Here is a 16,998-nt window from a genome sequence, read left to right as displayed (position 1 = left end):
GAAAACGTGGCCTGAGTTTCAGTGTGGACTTGGCCTTTACCACAAACTGAGAAATCAAACAGCTTGACAGTTTTAGTCTGCTCATCAGGTTGGAGGTGGGTGAAACTGACAGTGGGAATCCCATAATTATAAATGAAAATCAAAAGCAAAGGACTACAGACGCTAGAATTCTGAAATGAGAACAGATGTTGCTGAAAACCCTCAGCAAATCGGATAGCGTTCATGGAAAGCGGAACAGTTAGCAAATCACATTGAGATCCTTTATGAGAACTGGGAACGAGAGATAAACACGTTAGTTTTAAAGGAAGTTTGTCATCAAGTGTCTTGAGGACCTGGGTTGTAGGGAAAGGCTGAATATGTTATGACTTTATTCCCTGTAGCGTAGGAGAGTGAGGGAGATTTGAGAGAGGTATACAAAATTGTGAGGGGTATCGATAGGGTAAATGCAAGCAGTCTTTTTCCAATGAGGTTGGGTGAGACGAGAACTAGAGGTCATGGATTAAGGGTGAAAGGTGAAATCTTAAGGGGAACATGAGGTGGATCTTCTTCACTTGGAGGGTGATGAATGCTTTGGAACAAGCTGCCATCGGAATTGCTGGGTTGTGAATGGATAACGTATGATTGGAGCAAATGTAGTTTATCCCTCCCAAGGCCAAATTCAGTCTCTTGAGGCAACAATTTGCACTTAGCATCAAATTTTTGCTCCTGCAATCTATTGTTACATCAAGCTGCTTTAAAAGATATTAGAACAGGTTCAAAACAAGTATCACAAGGTAGAAACATGTTAATGCTGAAATCCAAAATGAATCCAAGCTCTCCTCCAGCACTCCTTCAACAGAGCATTGTGAGGCAAAGCCAGACAGTGCTTCACATTGACAATCCCAGTGGTGGAATTGTCTCCTGTGTCTCATCAACTCAGGTGGTAAGGGGAGCAGAGGGAGAGGGCTGTACAACTGAAGTCTATTTCTCTGTGTTCTAAAGAATAATGTGACCAAAGGATCTATTCTTGCTGATGTTAATTGAAAATAAGCATTGATCAGAGTCTGAATAGTACATCCCTCTTTTTCCATTCCCTATTCTGGCTCCCCTCTTACTCCTTCTTCTCACTGCCTGCTACCCCCCTCTGATGCCTCCCCTCCTTTCCTTTCTCCCATGGTCCACTGAGCTCTATATCAGGTTCCTTCTTCTTGATCTCTTTTGCCTTTTCCACCTCTCACCTCCCAGTTTCTTTTTCCACCCCACCCCCAACCCCTACCTTTCCCCTCACCTGGTTTCACCTATCTCCTTCTTCCCCTACCTTCTTATTCTGGCATCTTTCCCCTTTCTTTCCAGTCCTGATTAAGGGTTTCAGCCTAAGATATCGACTCTTTGTTCCTTTCCATCGATGCTGCCTGTCCAGCTGAGTTCCTTCAATATTTTGTGTGCATTCATCAGCTAGACAAGACAATGGTTTTGTGTCTTCTGCAACTAGCACCACCTCCAACTGTCCATTGCTCTTGAAATGTTGCCCTATAAGCCAACCTGGATATAGTGCTCTTAATTTCTGATCGTAGACGGTAATCTGAAATGATCATGGCATATTTATTTTCCTTTTCTCCTCCCTCCTTGTAACAGTTGCCCAAAAGATAGTAGCTACACGGAAGAAGCAGCAACTGTCCATTGGACCGTGCAAGTCTCTGCCCAATTCTCCGAGCCATTCCTCTGTGTGTTCTGCACAAGTCTCCGCTGTTCACCTCAGTCAGGTGAGTGGTTGCGTCTGGGGTCAGGAGTGTAGTGGGAAGCGTTTCCGAAAAACTAACAATCCAGGATAGGGCATACACTGCCAATTCCAGTAGGATCAGCATCCTCTCTGAGCTCTGCATCTACGTGGGATCACACCAGAATTCTTGGACATTTAGAATCTGATAAGAAACAGCAGTTTATATTATTTCATAATGGAGTACCTTGTAGAAAGAAGGTGCGAAATACGTGCTTCTTAAGCCGTCCAAGACAACTTAACTTAACTGCTTTTTTTCTCTGTATTGTAGACAAGTAACGGTGGAGGGAGTTTAAGTGATTATTCCTCTTCTGTCCCTTCCACACCAAGCACAAGTCAAAAGGAACTCCGAATCGACGTCCCGCAAACAGCTAACACACCAACTCCTGTTCGAAAACAGTCCAAGCGGCGTTCTAATATATTTGCTGTGAGTATTTACTTATATACGTGGCCGTGCTTTGAATAAATAATAGATTGCCTCTGAAGTGGTGCTCAAATAACTGAGTGTCTTCCTTTAATTTGTTAAAGGAATGGATAACACAGAGGGTGTAAAGTACATGTCTTTGTTTACTGGTGGTTACTTCTATTTTTGCTGGAGTTAATAGATGAAGAGCTTCTTAGAGGCCTTGGGCCTTGCCTTGGTGGACATAGAATGCATGATGCACCTTGGCAAGAATCTGGAAGAAAAGTGACCAACCTAAGAGCGATCAGGGAAGTTGTTTGTCCTCTCAGATGTTCAGGAGTCTTTGGGGCTCTTTCTCAAAAGGCAGGAGTGGAAGAGTCTTCAAGTAGTTTCAAGGCAGAGGCAGATGGATTCTTGATGAACAGGGTGATCATTGGGCACCCCCTGTATATGGGAATACATAGGTGAAATCATCTTCTTGGTCACAGCATTGAGGGAGTAGACACCACTTTGCTAATTGCACCCTTTGATAATAGAGTGCCTTCAGTCTGTATGTTAGAGTAGCAGACACAAGGAGTCACGTGGATACTCCTGCTTCGGATTTACATGTTGACACGTACAGGTCTGACCTGATGATGCTGGAGGGCAATGAGATAAATACAGGCTGCCCTCCATAACAAAAACAAATGGGTCCATTTTTACAGACTATTATAACAGAGAATAGTGCAGGCCCTTCAGCCCGCAGTGTTGTATCGACTGTTTAACCTACTCCCAAGATTAATTTAAGCCTTTCCTCCCACATAGCTCTCCACTTTTCTTTCTTTCATTCACTTGGTAAATCTCCTCTGTACCTGATTTTATCCATAATTTGGAAAATACATAAAAATAACTAGATATGGTAATCTCACCTTCACAGTAATGTAATGTATGACATTGAAAGTACACGTGATGATAAAGAACAATGGCTGAGACTGGAGAGAAAGGGGAAACTAGTCCTTCAGACTTCTAAGTTCATATGTACAGGTGTCCATAAGTGGGTATTTGTAACCCAGGGATGGCGTGCACTGGGTCTCCAATTTGATTGAAGTGACTACTTTCAGAACAAATTTAATTGTGTGACCAGCGACCCTCGCTTTGAAAACTTGTTTGTATTCATTATTGAGAATTGGACACATGGCTTAGGCACAATGCAGTCACAGTGAAATGACTTGCCTCTGCTCCAGCAATCTGCTCGTGCCCATGTAGGTTTACCTGTGAATCAGTGCAGCAGTAATTTGCCCAGTACTGGCTGGCAGAGATTTCCTGGCCTGACTCTCATGTTACATGTGGCTAACATTGTCACAAGTTGTATTCTGGTTTGCTTATCTTAAGTGCACAATTAAAAGTAGTAAATGCTGCAGGTCATTGATCCAAAATATTAAGTGAACCTGTTTTTTTTGCAAGAATTTGAATAAGTATTTTTAGATGTTTTTCTTCAAACAGAACTTGTGTTTTGAGGTACTGCTGCTGTACAGATTTTTGCCAGCAGGTGGCCTCACTCAGCTGCAGAACAGCTAGAACAGTCTCCGAACAGTCATCATTTCCCCATGGACACGTTTTATTAATGTTTGCTGCACATCTTAACCTTAAATCTAGAGCGTGAATCTTGAAAATTGCCCGTGTCCCTAATAGCAGATTGTAGAAAAAGAAATATAAGTTAACATTTGAAGTCCACTGAAAGTTAAATGGCAATTAAACAGTAGTGTAGTAGTTAGCACAAGGCTTTACTGTACTGGCAAAGCGGGTTCATTTCCCACCGCTGCCTGTAAGGAGTTTGTATGTTCTCCCTGTGACCGCGTGGGGTTCCTCCGCCTGCTCCAGTTTCCTCCCACAGTCCACAGTTGATAGGTTAATTGGTCGTCATAAATGTCCTGTGATTAGGCTAGGATTAATATCGGGGGATTGCTCGGTGGTGAGGCTCAAAGGGCCATAAGATCCTATTCCATGCTGTATCTCAAAAAAAAATAGATTCAGGTAGTTTAAAAGCAAAGTTGATGTTTTAGTTGTAACACAATAGAGCATGCCCAAACTCTTACTGCCTTTAACACAGAAGCTGTAATTCATTGCACAAATCGATGTAGCTAATTTACACTGTTGCAGCTTGAATTACTCTGATATGCACTGAGATTAGAGAATTCAATTAATAATCTAATACCCCCTCCCATCCCCCTCACTAATTGAAGTAAAATTTTAAAAAGACAAATTCCCAACTTGAAGCAGACGTAAGAATGATTAATTTATTTTCCTGTTCCTCCATGGAGACGACTGCAACTTAAAGGTTGAACATCATGTGAGCTCCAGGATATGGTGTAGGAATAGTAACCCATTTAATTCATTGCAAAGAAGCTTCGCGGCGATACAGTAGAACTGAAGGGCACAACAGAGAGTCAGGTGCTGTAAAGAAGCAGAGGAAATGGCTTTTCATGGTGAGGACTTTAAGCTCATTATCATGAATTGTGCAGTTTTATCCTGCATTCTCCCGAGCCTCTGGAAACGGGCAGGTCATGTCTTTTTGAACTTCCAATATATTTGTGAAGAATATTTGTGTCTGTATGACTCTAACGTAATGTGCTTCAGGTCCACTGAAGGTCATAGTTGTAGAGCTGAGGTGATTAAGGAAACTATGATTGAAGTCTGTTGAACAAGAGAATGTATTGTTTGAACAGTTACTGCAATAGTATATTGGTATGGACACTTGTCATTCACACTGACTCCCTCCCTGTGGACGGTTGCCACGATAGATAAATGACAACAATCCACCAATCCTTCAAGCCTCAAAGATAAATTAATAAAAATGTGATCTGTTTCAGAAAGCTGCTATCAGCACTTCATGCCTTATGAAAGTGTAAATACACTTTTGATGTACCCAAGATCCTAAACGCAAGTTTTTATTGATTTCTGTAAATTACATCGGTCTGTCCCTCTGGGTATTGGCTTTCCTAGTCCCAGCTTTCTCCTTCAGCAATCACATACCCTTCTTGTATCTTGTCTATCAAGTTAAATCTTGTTCCTTGGATTGGAGCACCATCCCTGGCCTTATTTGCCATCTAGTAGTCATTAGCGTAGTTGTTCAAACAGTCTGTTCTCTTGCTCAACAAACTTTATTCATGGATTCCTTCCTCACCTCAACTTCACAACTATGACCTTTAGTGGACCTGCAGCACATGACCTCAGAGTCATATAGACACAGACTTTTTCACAAATACATTGAAAGTTCTGAAGTACACAACTTTGCCATTTCCAGATGAGTTGGCTTGTGTTGGGGGAGGGATGGGGGTGTTGGCAGTTGCAGAATCTGCCTGTGTCCTTCCAACCTGCCTTGACTCTGCAGCGTTCAGATTTCAGCCACTGGGCGAACAAGAAAGTGTTTGCCACGGGTATAATACAGAAGCAAGCAGTGGATAACCTTTGCAAGTCATTAGGCACTCATCTTGGTAACAGCATTCACCAAACATTGAAGGAACAGACTGCCTGTACCAGTACGCTACTTTGTTCACTGCGCCCTTTAGCAGTACTGAATTCCTTACTTTTAATATTTTGCATAGGTTGAAAGCATACTCCCCACCCCAGATTAATACTTCTTTTCAGTTTCTGAGAGCTGAAGATATAAGTTTTTGTTTTAAGCTAATAACTTAAGGACTTAAGTCCCTGTCCCTCTGTCTTATGTAGTTCAGTGTTTTCATTAAGCTGTTATAATTGTGCGGCTCAAAGATAAAATTTGAAGGCTAAATCCTTCAACTCAAACTGTTCCTTGGGATTTTAATCCACACTGTATTACAAAGGGTATTTTCTGTATCCTAGTCTCGAAAAGGAAGTGATCTAGACAAAGAGAAGAAAAATCTGGAGACCAGAGCAGACAGCATTGGGAGTGGCAGAGCAATCCCAATTAAACAGGTAAGGGGCTGTTTCTCCCTTCTCCCCGCTGCTCCTTTTAATTAGAGGCTTTGAACGCCATAGTTTTGACACTGTAACTCACCTCTTGTTTCTGTTTGTTTGATGCTTTCCATTTTGTTAGCACAGAAGTCACACACTTGACATCAATTAGCCAGGCTCTAAATGTGCTAAAGTAAAACCATTAGAATAAGATGGTCACGACACAGTGGGAAGTTTTAAAAACTGGGCCTAATTAACTGAAATGTGCAAGCCCGATATGCATATGGAGTGCTTCCAGCTTTGGCTGTTTCAAAGGCCGGCTTTGTGGGAGTGCCATGATTAGCACTGAGCAGAGCAGAGCCTGAATCCAGCCACTAGACAGAATTCTTGTGATCTTGTATGTTGTTTGACTTGGCCCCAGTTTGCTGATGCAGGAGGACATCTGAACACAATTTTCTCGGTTCCCAAAGCAAAGGCAATTAGCAGAGATAACAACGGCCTGGACACTGACTATTTGCTCATCTGCAATCTCCATTGGAAAGGATTTAGCAGAACATCATTCTTATAATGTGTAAATTGATTGCTTTAATATTAGGATTGAGGAGACTTGCTTTCGCCAATTGCATGTGCATTCTTTGTCTCAATGTCGTTCATGCAGTCGAGCAAAGGAGATTCTTTTATGATTGTATGCAGGTTATACAGGAAGATTTATTTCCTCTCCTCTTTTTAATCCATATTTGTTTGAGTGAAATAGAATGTTGTGTTGACATTCTGGGTTTACATTGGCTTTGCACATGAAGTCATGCTGAGTTTCTTCTCTGCCTGAAGTACAGAGCACAGTGAGAGTTTTCTTTATTTTTTACAATGAAATTCATAGATTAAAAAAAGAATTAAAATTTTTGATTTTTTTTCTCTAAGTGGTAATTCATTACCACTAAATTTTATACGTGTCCCGGTGTCACTTACTTTTGTAGTTAACTCAATACCCCAGCTATATCCTGCACACCAGGCAGCTGGATAACTTGCATAAAAAAATAACCAAATACTGTTCTGCATCATGGTCATCGCCAGATGCTTGAACAGAGGATAACAGATCCCAAACTGAATTTGGCTAAATTCTAACTGAGAGGAACAAAGAATAATGCATAATTAAAGGTTTTTATTTTATTTGAGAAGTCAATCACTTCAGCAAAGCAAACACTTGGTACCAGTAACATTCCAATAATCCAGCACTACTGGGACTTTGCCAATGCCGGAATAGCAGATTTTCTGGAGAATTAATACCCACACAATATTACACGGTAGAATAATAAATTTCCCTTCAAACTCATTTAAAGGCAGCATTCTGTCTCTGGCCAGTTTCGACCACTGGATCGTTTTAGGGACTAATGACTGAGCAAGATGCCAAAGTGTCGGCATAGTTGAACGACCAGATACTAGGTTATCTGGATTTTATTGTACCTGGAAGTAGGCAAAAGACTGAAATGTAATCGAGGGATATATAGTGGGAAAGAGTGATGGATACGTGTGAAACTAATCAAGGAGTGCAAGATATCAATTAACCCCCGACAGGGAACATTGAACAGTTTCGAATTGTCGTCATAACCATCAATTAGTTTACAGTTTTCTTCGACTGTCCATGCTGTATATGATGTTTATTTCCTGTGGTCCCATACTTATGTTGCAGTTACTCCAGGTCCTATCCCCACGTTGATTTCCACCTACGAGCTGTGATAGTGAGCCTAATATTACCCCAGCCTTTCAAAAGTGTCACTTGCAGTTAATTATCAGGAAATTCTTTGACAATCTATATTAGATTAATGGGCCAGCGCCACACATTGGGTAGCTTTGATTTTTGGGCTAACTAATTAGCGTAATGCATATTTCCAGTGTACGAATAGAAGGAGCTGAAATGTGAAACATGTCACACAGTCTCTGTACAGTTATTTATCTAATTATTTCAATTGTTAAATTTCTGTGGTTTCATGCAATAGATTGATTAATTAGAATATTTATTCACTGAACTGACAGCTGCATTCAAATAAATTAGTGCAAAACTTTGATTAATTTAACTAGAACGTAAATTTAATGTTTTCTGAAAAAGTGTGAAAATGCTTTAAAAGTAACGGAGAGGGGGATAGAATTGCAAGTGTGTCTGCTTTGTCTTGACTGGGCTTGTCATTTATTAATTTTTCATAGCAGGAGAATTGTACATACATAATCACTTGATTGCAGTGGGAGTTGGCAAGTTCCTGTGGTCTCATTTGCATAAATCTTGTTAAGTCAATGGCAGTTAATGAAGTACAAATGAGCTCAAAGAAGGTGACATGGAAATGGCTGATGGCAGATGGGAGATCTGTTTATGTGATCACAGCTGTGTGTGTGTGTGTGTGTGTTTGTGTGCATGTTTGTGTCTGGCTACCAGTGCGATTGGCTTTCACAGCTTCACTGTGCAGTTACGAATGCCAAGGCTCCCTCAAACGCAGAAACGTCCTCACTTTCACACCCGTCCACTGACCTTCCAAGAACAATTCGATTTGGGGGAGGTGTGGTGGAGAGAAAGTTACTGGAGAAACTCACTGGATCAGGCAGCGTCTGTGGAGGAAACAAACATCGGATGATTTGGGTCAAAACTTCCTCATAATGGTAAGACAGACCATTGAGAGCTAGATTGAGGAAATAGGGGGCCAGCACTTCAAGCACAGGGTGGAAAAGTCCAAGTTACTTGGAAAGGAATTATGAGTGAATTGCACAGAAGAGAGTGTGGAAGATAATGGAGTGAGTTAGTGTAGAACAGGAAGCTAGGCATACATTCAGGAATGCTTGGAATTGGATCCTAAAAGTAAAGCTGATTGGAGCAAACTAGGATAGAAAGGGCAGTCGGAGAGTAGGATTAAGTTTATGAGATCAGCAAAGAAAGGGTCTGAAGAGGTGCATTGCTACTCTTTTTGTAGCATAATTTTGTTTTCTAATATTCTGTATATATACTGTAATTTACAGTATATTTTGTGTATTGCACCATACTGCTACCACAAAGCAACAAATTTCATGACGTATGTCATTGATTATAAACCTGATTCTGATTCTTCAAGCAAGGTTGTTTCTCTCTTAACGGAGTCATGGCCTCCATGTTGCTAAGGAGCATGTAGATGCAGTCTCTGAGGAAACACCCTGGAGGACACAAGTTCTGTTTAAAATAAAATCACTTAGTGTAGCTCACTGAGTTTCTGATTGTGTGGTGAGGATGGGAAATGGTAGTGATCAGACTAATGCAGTGCCTTTTAGAGGTTAGCACAGAGGACTTCATATTTGCTTTCAAGTCATTGCATGAAGGTTAGCAAACGTTCAGAACGATGCAAGGTCAAGGACCTATTGTATTTATGAAATGGATTATTTTGCAAGTCTCTTCACTGATTCACACGTTTTAACACCTTATCCCTGCAACAAAATAAAAGATCACAGAATAAATGATGTTCCCTTTTATTCCTGTTCTCCCACTTGTCTCTTCCCTTCAAAAAAAAGGCAGAGGCTGATTATGCCCCTAAAATGTGCCATCTGATACCAATAAAGGCTGAACAATGATGTATTGAATTGACCTATTGAAGGTTGGTGCATTAATCTGCAACTAATGCCCCTTTGTGTTAAATTCATGCCTTAGGAGGCAGTGTTTCAGTATAAAACAGAGAGCATACACTCTCTCTATACGCGAAGAAGGATCGGTTTAGTTGCCTTCTTCCAATGGACATTAGCAACACGTGAAGTTTGGCTCACTATTTTATCCTGACATCCCAGTCCACTCACACAGGTGACTGACTGCCTTCTGAGATTTCCTCTCAGATCAAGGAAATTGTCTGCATTCTAACTATAAAAACAACTCTTTTTAGTGGCAAGTGTCTACAAATTTTCATAAACAATTGTTCCTGAATCCAGTCCTCGACACAGATTTTAATTCAGCGGCGTGGTCACATAGTGCTTAGCATAAGCCTTTGTTCACACTAGCTGTAAGATTGAGGTTCAAATCCTGCCACTGCCTGTAAGGAGTTCGTACATCCTCTCCGTGACCAAGTGGATTTCTTTCAGGTGCTCCAGTTTCCTCCTACACTCCAAAGGTGTATGGTTTGGTTTAGTGAGTTGTGGCCATTATACATTGGTGCTGGAAGCATGGTGACACTTTCAGGCTGCCGAGCTTGATCTTTGCTGATTTAATTTGATTTGATGCAACCGTCACAATGTACATGTGACAAATAAAGCTGACAAACCAATCAAACTAGTTTTACACAGAAGTTAAACTGGAAGCAGATAGAAATGAACAGTTGTCTCCAAACGAATTCCCTTTGAAATTAAAGGTAGCGATAACTTTTATCATACTGCACTACATTGGTTATCTTAGTTGAATGTTGTGAAGCTGATGTGCTGGGGTTAGTCATCTGTGTGGATTACAGACCGAGTCTGGAGAAACATCTGAATAAATCAGGTTTTTAAAAAAAGCAGAATGCTGTCATTTCCAGGGGGATTAACATTATAAGTTGCCTCTGTGCCAATGCGAATCCAGCTCTTGTCTTGATGTAGGATTCAGTGCACTGCACTGCTGAATGAGTCTCAGCTGATGGGAATCTCTTGTCATACCTAGGATGCTGTCTTAAAATTAATACTGATTAATCCAGACTGCCTACACTGCTGGGATTGGCTTTTCGTCCGGGTTTCTTCATCCTTTTTTAATGTTGCAAGATAACAGCTCTTTTTAAAGGTGGTAACCTAACAACCATTGTTGGCCTTAGATTCCCAGTTGTGTGAGCCTGAGGAATTAGCACCTGTAATGACCTCGGGAGATACAATTTCAATATCTGAGATTAAAGTCACCATGTATTGTGGAATTATTTGTGAAATGGTTGAAGCCCTATGCTTAGCATTTGTTGTGATTTCAAGAGGCTTTAAATTATTGATGTCCTCAATTTCCCGGAGTAACTGAAATGGACAGTGCTGCCTTAGGTCCTACACACAAAGTAAGCTTTAACGGTGTGGACTTAAATAGAAGACTTTTGGGTAAGATTATATCTCTTAGCAAACAGGACTGAGGTTAGTAGAGGTACTGCTTTGGTGACACTGTAGCATAGCGGTTAGTGTAACAAACGTGGTCTCTAAGGGGTTTGTATGTTCTTCCCCGCAACCACACGGGTTTCCTCCCACATTACAAATTCATACAGATTAGTAGATTAATTGGTCATGTGGGTGTAATTGGATGGCATGGGCCTGTTGGGCTGGTAAGTCCTGTTACCGTGCTGTGTCTCTAAATAAAATATAAAATAAAAATACAGCTGACTGATTTGCAATTTTGCATGGAATAGTTGTCTCATGATTATTTATCTTTAGAAGAATTCTCTTTTCCCTCAAGACCACAGCTGCCAAGTTATCGTCGTCTATGACCTCCGTGCTGATTTATCCATGTTATCTATTGATTAAGGAGCACTGTCTTTTTTCTCATCCTTGTTTGTATATATCCTTCCCATGGTTTCACCTCTCCATCTTTCTGATTTCCTGTAACCTCATAATTCTCTAGTGCTGACCTTTTAAACACTCCTGAGTCACTCCGCTGTTGAATCACTCTGGAATCACTCCACGTTCATGCCATGAGCTGGCAGTACCCGTCTCTGCAGCTCTCGTCCAAGTCTTGCTAGCCTCCATCTCTTTTCTCATCTAAAACATAGTTGGAAAAACTTATTTCTTCAGTTTTTAGTTGCTTGGCTTAATACCTATCTTCTTATGTTGCTGGGCATTAACCGTCTGTTTGAAGAATCTCCTGTGAAGTACCTTGGAATGTGTTAAAGGTAGTTGTTGAACATGTTGCAGGGAGATAAGGGAAAGTAAAACCAATGGAAGATAGAGCAAGATGTTGAAAGATCCAGATGGTAAAGGATTGTTTGCATATCTCCTGCTGTTTAGATTCTGATGAAAGAAATGGGCAGTAAATGAACTTAATATAATGTATGGTGTGCAGAATAGCAGGAATATGTTACTTTTTGAATACAGAAAGGTACTTTTTTAAATGATGAAAGATCAAAAGCTGTTGGTGGTCAGAGAGATCTAGATGACCTTAAACACAAAACACTGAAAGTTAATAACCAATTAAGAAGGCAAATAGTTGGCCTTTACTGTAAGAGGATTTGAGAGGAGCAACATCTTGTTTCAATGATATTAAGCCGCCTTTAGGTGTGTCTGGAATAACATTTACTGGTCCGATCACCCTATCAAAGGAGGGACATATGTATTTGAGGTTAAGGCAGGACAGCGAAGGTTCACCGGGTTAATCCCTGAGATGGGTGAGGGAGTGAGCTGCCATAAAGCACACAAGATTAAGCAGAATGCTTCTGTACTCTCCTAAACCTATCAAAGGACAGATGCTGTACATTTGAAGCTAAGGCAAAGGTTTACCAGGTTAGTTCCTGAAACGGGGTTGCCATCACGGATGAGATTAAAGCAGACTTGAGCCCATTCTCTCTTAAATTTAGAAAATAGAGAAGTGACCATACAAAAGCCTAGCATGGCGGGATGAGAAAGATGCAGAGGTGATATTTCTACAAGCTTGATCAGCCACTAAAGACGGGTGTGGGAAGAAACTTTGGGGTGGTGAATCTTTAGAGTTCTCTATCCAAGAGAGCCTCTGAATGCTTGGTCACCATACTTGTTGAAGACCTACACGTTGGAGGTAATTTACTGTGGCCAACCTACCACTCAACCCATACATCTTTGAACCACCCAGAGCACCCAAAGGAAACGCAGGTTGACCATTCATACTCCATACAGACAGTGCCCAATATCAGGATCAAACCCAGGTCACTGGAGTTGTGAGACAGAGGCTGTACCCGCTGCACCACTCTGCCACCTTGATCGCACACGTCATGGAAGATAGCGGTGATGCAGGGACGTAGCACCGAGGTAGATTAGCCATAATTTTCTTGAATAGCAGAGCAGGCACAGAGTGCTGAATGGCCTCCACCTGCTTTAAACTCATATGTTCTTTTCCGAAAGCCATGACTCTGTTCAGGGTACTCTTCAACGTATACCTATAGAGTACTCTTCCAAATGTAAGTGGCTTGGGAAAACACCTGTGCTACTTACATCAATATGCCTAGACAGTGCCATTTTGGGCATAGTGAGGAAATGATGGAACTCCTCTTACATCTGGTATTTGTCCGCCCCACCCCCCTTTACCATTCCCGTTTCCTTCTCTCATCTGATCTCCTTACCTGCCCATCACCTCCTTCTGGTGCTCCTACCTCTTCCCTTTCTTCCATGGCCTTCTGTCCTCTCCTATCAGATTCCCTCTTCTCCAGCCCTTTATCTCTTTCACCCCAATGGACTTTCCAGCTGTTTACTTCATCCCCTCCCTCCCCCCTTCTTACTCTGACTTCTCATCTCTTTTTTCCTCCCAGTCCTGGTGAAAGATCTCAGCCAAAAACATCGACCGTTTACTCTTTTCCATAGATGTTGCCTGGCCTGCTGAGTTCCTCCAGCGTTTTGTGTGTAGAACTCAGTGGATCAGGCAGCAGAGAAGATATAGTCAATGGTTATGGCCAGTGATCTCTCCACAGATGCTGTCAGAGCTGCTGAGCCTCTCTGTTTCATTTTGGATTTCCAACATCTGTATCACTTTGGGTCTGGAGTGTCATGGAGATTTGTTGCTGTTCAAAATTTCTCAGCTAAGCTCACCTCAGTTTATGGTCAGACTTTTCCTTCTCTTTGCTTGTCTGCGACCTCTTCAGGCTCAGGCCATCGGTGTCAGCTCAGATGTCAGACCCGATTCACTGCTGATCTGTCCAGTAGGACCCACATTATACAGTGCATTCACATTTTTTGCATATTAAATTCTTTTTTTCCATTATAGTTTAAAAATGTACCAGAAATTAGACAAGTGCCGATATTAATCACATTTCCTTCAGAATAAAATGCATTGAAGAGAGGTTAGCCACTTATTAGAAGTTGGTTTCGAACAAAAGAATGATCCTGTTCTGCATTTGAACCCATTCTGTTTTACAAGTTGTACCGGCTCCCCCTGTTAAAAGTCGCAGTGAATCAAATTAAATTATACGGTTGATAATGAAAAAGTAAATGTATGAAGAAATGGACCCCGATTAAAATTCCCATTAGTCTCTCTACATTGTTAATGTATCTTCACAGGGAATATTAGGACACTGATGGGAAGACAAAAGCAGCGGGAGCAAGATTCTATATTTGAACATGAATCTATTTCAATGGCATTTTGCTTTGAGGAGTCTGAGAGTCACTGAAAGCAGCCAGGAGTCAGTGTTAAAAATTCAAGCCTTTTAAAGTGCTTATTGTGTGTCTTTTACTGAAGTTGCGATAATTGTGTCTTTAATAGGATTTTTCTTGCTCTGGATATAGCTTTCCTTTAAGAGAAATCTCGTAACAAGGTTATGAGCAATTGTTGAGGTATTTGTACGACATAGAGATGAAGTGTGACCCTTGTAAACTCCTCCTTAAACTTTTTATTACCATGGGACTGAATAATAAACCCCTTCTTTTAAAAAAAGAATTGCTCGTGGAACAGTTAAAAGCCTGCACGTTACTCAGTGTAAAAGATACAGTCTCCTGCAAGCAGCCAGTGATAAAACTGGGTCTCAACTGGAGCATTAATTGATTTGAAAGTTCCCTCAGGCTGACTTGCTTGTTTTTTTTCCCTCTGCTATCGTTTACGTGATGTACTCAATATTCCCATTACAGTCAAAATATTTTTTCCGAGTAATTAGATAAACTGTGTCTGTACCCCGGAAATATGTGCTGTGTTCTTACTTGAGATTTGTGAACATAAGGCAATAAGACACAGGAGCAGAATTAGGCCATTCAGCCCATCTGGTCTTCTCTGCCATTTCATCATGGCTGATTTATTATCCCTCTCAAACCCAGTCTCCTGCCTTCTCCCCATTGCCTCTGATGTCCTATCTAATCAAGAACCTGTCAACCTCCGCTTTAAATATACTGAATGACTTGGCCATCACAGCCATCTATGGCAATGAATTCCAAAGCTTCACTACCATCTGGCTAAAGAAATTCCTCCTCATCTTTGATGTAAAGGGACATCCTTGTATTCTGAGGCTGTTCCCTCTAGTCCTATACTCCCCCACGATAGGAAACATCCTCTCTGCCCCCAATCTATCTAGGCCTTTCAATATTCAATCGGCTTCAATGAGATCTTCTCTTTTTCTTCTAAACTCCAGCAAGTACAGGCCCAGAGCCATCAAACGCTGTAGGGGTAGGATTATATAGGACTATAGGGGTAGAATATCTGAATGTATTTGGATTCATCATCTCATCTGTGGAAATGGAAACTGGTTTCTTTTCCTTTCCGGCTTCTCTGCATTATGTGGGGCAGTGAGGCTGCAGGACAATTCAACACAAATACATTTCATACTGTTGACTGTGTTTTCCCTGTGTATTTTTTTTAAAAATTAACAAATCAATTGGGACGAGTTATTGCAGTGAGTCAGAAGTTCAGTGTTCAGTCTGGTATGGAGGGGCCACTGCACAGATTTGGAAAGAGCTGCAGAAAATTATAAACTCTGCCAGCTTCATCATGGGCACCAGCCTCCTCTGTATCTAGGACACCTTCTAAAGGTAATGCCTCAAAAAGGCGGCATCTATCTTGACAAACCCCCCATCGCCCAGGACGTGCCCTCTTCTCATTGCTGCCATCAAAGAGGAGGTACAGGAGCCTGAAGACACACACTCAATGTCTCAGGAACAGCTTCTTCCCTCCAACATTAGGTTTCTGAATGGACAATTACCCATGTACTCTACCTCATTATTTTTGCTCTCTCTTTTTGCACAACTTATTTAATTTTATATATATATATAGTAATTTATAGTTTTAATTCATGTTTTACATTGTACTGCTGCAGCAAAACACTCAAGTTTCATGACATACACCAGTGATTCTGATTCTGTGTCTAGCCTCAGACTGATGAGGATGGAACACTCCACTCCCCAGCCATGCTGAACTTGTGGCTTCCTCTCTGAATCTGTGTGATCCATCGAGTGAATAGGAGTGATCTTTTTGATATAAAAAAATTACTTCTCTGCAGTTACAGGCAAATTATTTTCTGACTTGGCATGGCTTCCCTAATTGAATTTACAGCCTTAATTCAGCATTGGTACTATCCTGAGAAGGTTTCATTGAATAGAGTGTAGAGATCTTTATTATGCATCTTTACCTCATAAGAATATGTGGGAAAATGTTACTTTATCCTGTTACTAGCTTTCCTAATAATCATAGACACATAGTCATCATAAAAATAATGACTTTAACAAAACTCAGTGCAGAAAACAAATCAAGGGGCTTTAAGTCAAAGACTGCAATTTACTTTAAATCTCTCATTATACCTTTCATTGTTTAAAAAAAACATAGAACCTATCAAGCCACTGAGCTCCACCGGGCTTTTTCTGACAGACATAACAGACAATGCCAGCATTTATCGTCTATCCCTATTTACCTGTGTACTGAGAGAGCAGTAAAAGTCAACCACAGTGCTGTCTCTGGAATTGCAAATTGGTTAGACTTGGCAAAGAGGGCCCATCACCTCCCTCTGGTGCAGTCCCAGCTTCCATTTCTCCCATGGTTAATTATCCTCTTCTTTCAGATTCCTTCTTCAGCCTTTTACCTTTTCCTCCTATCACCTCTCAGCTTCTTACTTTATCCCTCTTTCTCCACCCACGTGTCTTCACCTATCACCTTCAAGCTTGTACTCCTTCCCCTTACCCCATTTTCTTATTCTGGCTTCTCTCCCCTTCCCTTCCAGTCCCGATGAAGAGTCTCAGCACTGATTGTTTATTCCCCTCCATTGATGCTGCCTGACTTACTGAGTTCCTCCAGCACTTCGTATGTTTTGCTCTGGATTTCCATCATCTGCAGAAT

At 41.2% G+C, this 16,998-nt stretch overlaps 1 protein-coding gene across 4 annotated transcripts in view; it reads left to right on the top strand.

Annotated features, from left to right (window-relative positions):
* Positions 1 to 16,998, top strand: part of agap1 (ArfGAP with GTPase domain, ankyrin repeat and PH domain 1) — a 683,413-nt gene that overhangs the window by 374,775 nt on the left and 291,640 nt on the right. For all 4 annotated transcript variants that reach the window (XM_063051721.1, XM_063051720.1, XM_063051719.1 and 1 more), the window contains exons 7-9: positions 1,615 to 1,742; positions 2,028 to 2,183; positions 6,000 to 6,092. In XM_063051721.1, coding sequence (XP_062907791.1) covers positions 1,615 to 1,742; positions 2,028 to 2,183; positions 6,000 to 6,092 — 377 coding nt within the window. The remainder of the gene's footprint in view (positions 1 to 1,614; positions 1,743 to 2,027; positions 2,184 to 5,999; positions 6,093 to 16,998) is intronic.

The sequence above is a fragment of the Mobula hypostoma genome, chromosome 6, assembly GCF_963921235.1.
Source record: "Mobula hypostoma chromosome 6, sMobHyp1.1, whole genome shotgun sequence".
Classification (NCBI taxonomy): Eukaryota; Metazoa; Chordata; class Chondrichthyes; order Myliobatiformes; family Myliobatidae; genus Mobula; species Mobula hypostoma.
Note: the sequence above shows the minus strand (reverse complement) of the source record. Positions and strands in the feature narration are given on the sequence as shown.